Source organism: Convolutriloba macropyga, chromosome 4 (assembly GCF_964194025.1).
Source record: "Convolutriloba macropyga chromosome 4, txConMacr16.3, whole genome shotgun sequence".
Lineage (NCBI taxonomy): Eukaryota > Metazoa > Xenacoelomorpha > Acoela > Convolutidae > Convolutriloba > Convolutriloba macropyga.
Genome location: NC_134471.1, coordinates 53518145 through 53527722, shown reverse-complemented (window position 1 = coordinate 53527722; position 9578 = coordinate 53518145). Strand labels below are relative to the sequence as shown.

General features: G+C 39.6%; 1 protein-coding gene across 3 annotated transcripts in view; it reads right to left on the bottom strand.

The window, feature by feature from the left end:
- Positions 1–4117: 4117 nt before the first annotated feature.
- LOC142337750 (uncharacterized) overlaps positions 4118–9578 on the bottom strand; it is a 32540-nt gene continuing 27079 nt past the window's right edge. For 2 of the 3 annotated variants that reach the window (XM_075387244.1, XM_075387242.1), the window contains 4 exons: positions 6919–7152; positions 6436–6570; positions 5274–5766; positions 4118–4950 (listed from right to left, as the gene is read on the bottom strand). In XM_075387244.1, coding sequence (XP_075243359.1) covers positions 4206–4950; positions 5274–5766; positions 6436–6570; positions 6919–7152 — 1607 coding nt within the window. In that variant the 3' untranslated portion in view covers positions 4118–4205. The remainder of the gene's footprint in view (positions 4951–5273; positions 5767–6435; positions 6571–6918; positions 7153–9578) is intronic. The other variant, XM_075387243.1, reaches the window with a different exon arrangement.

Sequence of the window (9578 nt, the reverse complement as noted above, 5' to 3'; positions counted from 1 at the left end):
AAAGATACTAAATTACAAAAGAAAGGGAAAAAAGAAAGTCAATAAGCGAATGGCGGCAACGGGGGGGGGGGGGGAATGACCTGGCCGAATTGGATAAAGTGGACCCCGAAATGGCCTCTGCGGTGCACTTGATGGTTGAACAAGAAGAGAAAGATGAGGGAGAAATTAAACTGGACTTAAATAAACAAGTTGTATGTATATATATAAGTATTAATTTACCTTTCATGCCTTTATGTCGCAGCGTTATATTATTAGACAATGCGGTGTAACCTCCACCGACTGGAAATTAAGAAATATGCCGCCCTGAATTAATCCCTTGTGAGTTCCCGTTAGACTGAGATATTAAGGTTGTTCATCGTAGCCAGAGTCATAATATACATAAATATTAATACGGAAGCGTCGAGCAAATTATCTCAGGTCTGTTGCATTGATAAATTCGACGTCCTCGATCCCTCGAGATAAAGTTACTATGCCGGGTCTGACGTAGAGGTGCTTATCGGACCCAGTGCGTAGTTTTACGAACAATTTTTCGAACTCACCCGCCTGCGTGCGGTTTCCCGTAATGATAGTAGAAAGACAGGCACTGACGCAATTGTATTTGGGATGTGCAACGTCTAATGTGATAGGCTCGTATTGTGAGGTGTCAAATTCAGGGCAACAAAAAAGAATTGGTCTTCGTAATATATGCAATTATTGTTCGAAAAACGGATTTTCTTACCTTTTAAACAATTCATAACAGTTATCTTCTCTTCTTCTCTAGCCCATCTCGCGACATACTCAGTCGAGGACTTCCTGGGAAAAAAATTTCATCGATCCTCTAGTGTGAAGATAGATAGCATTATCATTGCAAGTAGAACAATCGCGTATAACAGTTTCGCACCATACTCTAAGATGCATAACACTAAATTTTTGACTAATTAAGGGCGATAATTTGTATCTGGGGAGGTGGCCATTACAGCTGTGCAGCTGAGATATCTTCGTACGAGCATTTGAACGATGTAGTACCTGAATTTCGGATCCAACCAAGTAAAAATTACTAAAATTTTCGGCTTCGGCGGCGAATACTGTTTTTCTCGACCCAGTGACAATTCCTCGTGTAAACCCCCGAACGCAAGTACAGGACAATCTCGTACGGGCAAGTATGTACGACTGAGCATTTCGATAGAGGATAGATTTAAGAACTTGTAGTAAGGACCATAATCTGAAGACTGAAGCTTAGTTGCGAAAATGTTTCGTTAAAGCAAATAAAAAGAAAAAGCTCACTTATTCACTTTATGAAAATACCACCGAGCAGATCTTGGCGCCCCCCCCCATGGAGGTTATATTAAGCGGACGTTTACCAAATTTTAATGTCAGATACGCCCAATGTTCCTCTCAGGCTGGTATTCCTTTCGGGCCAATCCGACCATCCAACCCCGAGCTATTAACACCGGAAGTAGGGTGATTTGAAGTTTTTCGATATTTTGAATGGAAAACTGATTGTTTCAGTGCGAGATACGGCTGATTAATGGTTGCAATAGTTATTAAGTCTAGAGTACTGTATGAGATGATCATGGAAAAGAGTTAGGATAACTTTTGCTGTAAATAGGCCGTTTTGCTGGAAGATAGTTTGCACTTTAACTGAAAGAGCAGTTTCTGGAAAAGTTGAAGTCGGATTGACCTGAAATTTGGGGGATAGACTAATTTGGGTACGAGGAATCCAATTTTGAGGTCGGAGTTGACCCCAGACCAAACCGAACGGAACTAGCCCAAGTCGGTGCCGCGGAACGTAAAATTTGATTTGCTCGTGGAGTATTGGTAGTAGCCTTATGATTTTTGGAGTGTTAGTGTTAGTGTAACTTTTCAAGGGCATTCTAATGGTACTATTCTCAACTTCCGAGTGCGACCGGAAGTCGGCGCTTCGGGACGACCCGAGTGCCGAAAACTGGCCTTTGTGAGCGGCCGAATGACTTTGAAATGGTATTAATATGATTGTTAAGGAAGCACGTGAGACAGTTAGTGACAAAAAATAACCACCACGGTCAATTTTGAACTCGGATTTTTCGGGTTTCGGCACCCACGACTCGTTAAAAATTTTTATATTGCAAACGACTCGCAACGGCAGATCCGTTGGCAGGCAAGTTGATGGCACCCTATAGTTACTAGAAAATTTTACCCGAAGACGTTTTGACCACTACTTCGCGAGTTATTAAGTTTGGAAATTTGGGCTCATCCGGGAGGTCGATGAAAAGTGTGCGCTGTCATTGTTCGTGTTCTATTAGGAGTTTGGTGATAAAAATTGGTGGGTAGGTGTAACTATGGTAGGACTTTCCGCGCCGATAGTTATTTTTACCAAATTGACCCTTCAACTTTGACTATTGACCCCTAATTGACCTCTAGAGGTCAAATTTTTGGGTTTTTGGGAAATTTTGGTTTCTGACTAATTTTGTATGGGGAATTGCACGGAATGCCGGGAGAAGCATACCAAGCCATTATTCTAGCTTTAGCGGGCATGAATTAGCGATATATTCACACATGGAGACCAGTAGACCTTGAATAACAAAAGCGATAAAAGTGACTTTGCGCCAAATTTGTGAGCGCAACTAAGAGCGATAAGGATCGCGGACTTTGACGTTAATCTATTACTAAAGTGAAGGGAACTCCTCCTACGGATGTATCAATCAGTCAAAATGACTTACGGTGTTTACTTAAGTGCTTAAAGTGTATTTAATTAAAATAAGATAAAGTTGGCCAAAAAAAAGTTATAATCAGTTTATCGATTATAAGATGAAGAGAGAGCGAGAGAGAGAGAGAGAGAGAGAGAGAGAAGACTGAGCTAGTCAGCAGTTGGTTTAGTGGGACCGCACTTAAAACAGTCAGTAAAGCTGCAAGAACAGTTAGGAAACTGTGAGCAACTTGGTTAATTATATTGCGAGTGAATCACGATAACATTTTGAACGTATCCAAAATTTCTGCAGTTGAATTGGTCTCAAGCTGTTAGTCGATTGAGAGTTGCATTTTGCATTTATCTACTGTGGATTCTACATCTGTGCTGGTGTTCTGTATTCAATTTAACGTCTTTTGGGACAAAGCACTTATAACAGCCTGCAAGAGTGGACGAGGGGAAAAACTCAACAAGGTAGCGCTTGCTTCATCATTTTCTTTTTAAACCTTCGGTGTTGGTTATAATTAAGGTTGATCGATCGTCTGGGCGGCAGATTCCCCTCATTGTTAGCCTAGTTAGAAATTCAGAAGACGACAATCCGTCAGACAATCTTACTCTCCTTATCGCAACGAACCTTTCGACCTTGGTATATTTTTGGGCGCTACAAGTCCAAACTAGACATCCTTTAAGGACAAAATTATTCAACAACAATATGCTTTATTGCAGTCATTGTCCATTTTACAAGACATTCTGAAGTAGACTATGCTGTTATTATATTTTTTAAATGATTCAAAAATTTTTTGAGGAGACTCCCATCTCAAGTTGAAGCGAAAACAAGTTGATATTATGCGGTATTGCGTTTTGGTTAATCGCACATTCATAGGTATTTTCTATAAACTTGGCTTTGTTTCGAATTGGTAATTGTTGTCCGCTTAGCTTGTTAGAAAGCCGTCTTAAAATAATCTTTGCACAGCGCAAGCCTAATTCTTCACAGTTATCGCAATATTCAAACGCATGCCTCGAAAAGACCCCTTTCCGTGGTCGGCTGCTGAATAAAACCAACTCCAACAAAAACTTTAAGCAACATCAGTTCACTTTTGGCTGCTGTTCTCAAAGCTTCCCATTTCACACGTTTATATGAGTTTTCATGCGGAAATTTTTCATTAATAAAAAACAAGATTTTCCGCCGCCAAAAAACCGCTTAACATTTAGATTCCGCATGCATCAAAGTAATATTATCTTTTAATGCTTGGTTCGCCAGCCATCAAGTCAACAGAAATTTTTAGTCCAAGTTTTTCAGAACAAAATCAACTCCTTAGCAAATTGGCCAGTCTAATGTCTGATCTTAACACTACTATGTGAGCACCAAATATCAAATTCATTAATCAAAATTTAACTACTAACTGAAACTGAAACATAACAAGGAACAGTAAGATAACACATTGTCGATTGGTTCAACACGGTAAAACTAACTCATCACAAGAACGGCTAAATTGACTCTAAAATGCATCAGACTAGACAGTAACTAAATTCATTAACACTAAGAGATCTAAAAGGAAATCTACAGAGAAGAACCTTGTTTCTCGGCTATCTTATTCTGCACACAGCAATCTAGTCTATATTCGACCATTTGAAACACTCTAGTGATAAATAACCGGTCATTTTCAATACCCGATTCCAACAATAAGCAACTTAGTAATAACTGCGCATTTCTGTAGTTATAATACGCTTTCCTCCAACAGTGCGATTGTTCGTCGAGCGCTGCTTCCCGACATGATTGCAACGCTTGGGCGTATATAACTCCATTTGCGCAATTTCGTAACTGCTCAGTGGTCAAATTCAAGTTACTATACTCTGGATTTTCACTGCACATTTTCTGCAAACTACACAGGTTGGTACTGAACGTCTCGTGAACTTGCCGCAGTAACAAGTTGGTCTTAGAGGTAAAGTGAGCTTCTTGTTGTGTTTCTTTAACCTGGTCCGCGCAGTTCCTAATAACCTCAAGAGATCGTACGAGAAACATGATCTTCTCCGTGGTGTTGTTGATCTCCATGGGGAAGTCTAAGTCCCAGTCTCGATCTTTTAGGTAGTCAGAAGCGGAATCAGAGAGAATTCCAGGTAGAATATCATTGTTGGTAATGGCAAATTTGTACAGACATTGGCTGATACTCAGTGCCATGGTTAAGTTCTGGGCCAGTTCCCGTTCTTTTTCGGTCATAATGTTGACGTCTGAGAGGTCGCGAGGCACTGAGGCCAAGTCATTCTCACTCCCATCAAAACTGCCTCGGATCAAGCTTCCAAGAGACCTGAATAATGAAGAATAGTAAGAATGTTTTCATTAGCAGTCAGTTACTACTGATTGACAGCACTAACGGTCTAAAACTGAGAATACAAAAACATGCCTGCAAAATACGTCAATTGTGAGAAATTGAGTCGGCAGCCTTTTTTATGTTATGATGTTATGAACTGTTAGTGCTAACTGGCTAATTTTAAATCTTTCACTCAATCAGGTTTTTCAATTATTTGCATTCAAAGCTGATTAGGTCAAACCATTAAAGAACACCGATCCTGGAATGCCCATTTTAGAGATATTAAACTGAAAAGTGCAGCAAACTAATATTTTATCAACCTTCTCCGATTTGATGGTGACACACAGAACAACGTCGGCACCTCATTTGCTAAATCCGAGTTCGAATCACACAGTTGCTCGTGAATATTCAACGATGGAGACTGGTAAGAAGTCCCAGCACCAACGATAGACTTCGGCAAACTGCTTCTAGAGCCCCCAGACGCCCCCGCGTTCTCGGAATTCGACGAGTGCTTCCTGTTGGGAGGACTTGGACTGTATGCAATATGCAACAGCTCGCTACTCAGCTTCCTCATAGGACTAGAATGGATAGGCGAGTGTCGATCATTTGAGAAATTGGCTTGGGTCATTGCTAGAGTGAAGTTGGGAGCCGATACCGCTCGTTCGTGTTCCTTAAGTTGGGTAAGAGCATTGTGGCATGTGATTTTGGCGTTATTTGCAATTTCAGGGTTGGTGTTTGAGAAGCCCTGCTGTGACCAGAAACGTCCGTGTTGTCCTTTGAAAGTGAAGCCTCCTCCTGTACAAATTAATCTTCCTACATACCAAACAAACCAATCCATTATAACAAGGAATTACCATTTACAATCAATACAGATAGCTATCAATCAATTCATTGTCTAGAAAAATTTAGGACTGTTAGTCTTCGAAGCTTAAATCCGATTTGAAAGTAGTGGTCTCTTTGCTCAATTTTTAGACTTAATGCATAAAGGAAAAAAAACTTGTTTCAGAATTCGATTTCCGTAAAATTTCAGAGCCATACTAGAAGCAAAATATTAAGGAACTCAAATTTTTGTGCGACTCTTAACTTCCTCATTAAAAGTTTGAATGAAAAATATGCATCATGCATGTAAGTTTGTTTGCATGTAAGTTTTCAACCGTTTCCAACCTAAAGACAGAAACCCAAAAAGCTTGCATTCAGGTGAATACATTAGCTGACAAAACTTAATTGGGGTCAAGATTTGAAAATTATTTGTCAAAAAATAAGATTTACTAAATCCAATTCTCGAGACTGCAGCTTTTGATAGGTTACATATACATAGAATCGTTTGCCTTTTCTATATTGGTCAACCAATCAAAAGCTGCAGGCTTGACATATATGGAGCGGAAGATGCCACACCAATCTTGTGGCTCAAAACCATTGGACATCGAGAGCTATATTGCACTCATGACCAAATTCTTCATCAGTTTTTTTGCTCTTTCTTACCTGATGGGAAGGGCTGTGGCCCGTGTGTGTTGAAGTTAGTCCTGAAGCTGGACTCTGGCACCAGAGCGAATAGATTTGGCTCAGTGTGTGTCTTGCCAGATGTGTACACTTCTTTGTACCTGGCACCACTGAATACTAAATATCAAACAACAACATCAGTTCATTTGAACAAATGTTCACATCAAGGTCATAGGTAGACTAGACTGATCATCGGAAATTATGTGTCAGAATTTTGTGTTAAATATAAGGCTCATGATTGAAAACGTTCTCGAGTTTAAATATCGTTCTGCGTTTTTATATCGATTGGTTAATCTCCAAAATTTGCAATGAAACATTTTGCTTTAGTAATATGTGTGTGAATTGCTTTAGTTGCAAACTGGTGTCACAAACAGATTTAGAAGTCATTCAAAATTAATCAAACTGTCACCACATTTTACGGCATTGATTCAGATGTTAGAATTCACAAAGATTAAGATTGTCAACCTGGATTATTGTTGAGATTGCGAATAGGAGCCAACATTCCATTGGCAGGCGATAGTCCCAGAGCCTTGGTCGAGTTATTCGTGCCAGATGTGAATGCAGCGCCTGCATCGTAAAGATTTGCCTGGTACAGCTGTTGTTGTTGCGCTGATTCTTGGCTCAGCTGGTGAAAGGTTACTGCACGAGGCAAGTCTACGTTCGAACAGATTGCTCCAAGCGCCGTTTTCTTCGACATTCCTGCAGAAAAAACTAACTCATCGATTTGACCATTTTAGACAGACTATTCAAATGGAGAATACACGTACAAAAGGAATTTCTATAACAATTAAGGCAGTTTGAAAAAATCACACTAGTATCTTAACCCAAAAATTGCAAGCTCAACAGCCAGATTGTAATTACATTTTTGCTTAAAAATTTGCCAGTGTTTCTGTACTCTCCGTACTTTGAGCCCCTTCTAGAAGAGTATCGCAAACGTTATTTCAACTATTCGCAACAATCCAGGAAACAAAGAAAGTGAACATCAAGAAAATGATGGAGAAATCCGTCAGGGCATTGAAAGAAGAAGTCCGAGGAGACGTTAGAGGTGAACTAGAGTTCCATGGGAGGTGATGCAACCTCAAAGCCATGAAACCTCATAACAGCAGTGGAACATAAAACCAGCAGGACAATATTCGAATCAAAGGAGTGCAAGAGCAAAATATTCTGAATTTGCAGAAAGCTCAATGAAAGCAGTTGTGGAGACTGCTCGAGCCATTGATGTCAATGAACAAATGGAAGATCTTTTAATTGCACACTGTTTGCTTTCCAAATGTCATAGACCTATAATTGCAAGGTTCTATAGACGAATAAAGTTCTATAGACGAATTGCAAGGTTCTATAGACGAAGCAAAAGTAAAAATCCTGATACAAAAGAAAAGTCTGCCGGCCTTGGACGATCTGAAGTCGGTATTATGGAAGACTTCTTACCTCGAAAGAAGTTCCTCAACATCATGAAAAACGACAGACGGTTGTAAAATGTGTATACCAGAGAAGGAACTATCTAGTACGGAATGAAGGGGCATCAAAGAACTATAAAGGCGACTTCAATCTACGAAACAGAGCAGTTTCTAAAGTACCATCTTTAATGTGGTTGAGCACTGCTTCTCCAAATATCAATAGCAACCAGAAAAACGCCGAAAAAACTACTCGTCAAAAACAAACCATTAAGTATTTGTGTTTTGCTTCACGTCAATGTGAGATCCCTGAAAAATGCTAATAATTTGGAAGCACTAGTGTATAGCCGAGTCTCTGCTTTCGGTGATTTGCCTAAGCGAAACATTACTCCAGGAAGAGGATGATCCTCGATGCTTTCTTAAAAAAGATATATATTTCTGGTGGCGTGACTCAAATTACAGAGGATCTATCTTAAGGAAACTGCTGTTGAGTTATAAGAATCAGCTCTCGTACATATAAGAAAAATGACTCGTTCTTGTTTATCAGTTTTCTACAATCCTCCAAGATGAACAAGCTGTCAATTTTGTAGATTTTTGATACCTCCCTTGAGGTGATACCTGGCTCAATGCCATCAGTCAATCTGCGGGGAATTTAATCCTAACACATCCGCTATTAATGTGCTCACCCGAGAGCATTTAAACATAATACAGTGGAACGGGTTAGATAGGTTCATAGAAACGCCGATGAGGGTTACTGAACTAACAGCCAACTGCTTAGATCACTTTAGGTCAAGGGATTGCAAAACTACCGACAGTCAAGTCCTCGAGCACCAGAAAGCCATCGATCAGTTCCCGAATAATATCGCTTTCTGTCAAATCATGTCTGACTAAAACCTCAAGTTGCTTTCGCGATACAAATTTTATGAAATCAGAAAACTAGTTTTCAATTTCCTTTTCACACTCAATGACGAGCTTAAAAAATTCGAGGATTTGAATTACGATAACGCTGATGAATGATTGTTTCACAAATTTCTTTTAAATAGGTGATAGCATTACCGCTTCTTCTGCACAATCAATAAATTCTAAACAACCCCTCTGTAAAACGCCACTGGTTTATCAACAGGCTGAAAAATTTGCGTACAAGAGCTTAAATTGCATCAACATAATAATCCTAACGATGTGCAAAGAAAACACACGTGCAAAGAAAAATTTAGCGCAAGGAGTTCGATGAAGAACTGTCAGCTTGTCAAAAAAGTGATTTAACAGAAATCGATTAAGTGCTGCATTGGAGACTCAAGGCAAACTTCAAAGTCGTTAAATGACCTGAAGGTCCATCTCACAAAGTATACACTGTGCCAGCACTCGTCTTATACTGAAGGTTCCGACCCACCCTCCAGCTTAGCATTTACTTAGCAATTTAATAATGGCTGAAAAAATGAAAGTGAATATCCCTCTGGTTCCTCCTATTTATCCTGAACAGCAACTGTATTCAAAGTTTTTAGATCCCAATAATGAACGTGAAGTTCAGGAAATAATAGTGCAGCAAGATAATAAGTCCCATGCGAGGGATGGATTGTATATGTCATGGGTCCTGTGGCTGCTCCATATCTACCAGTGATAAAACTTCCATTTCAAGTCGGATTCTTAATTTAATTGCCCTAAAAACCAGGGTCAACTTAGAAAATTATTACCCGCCCATCTTCTAACAATTTCAGCAACGTTTTTGAGAGG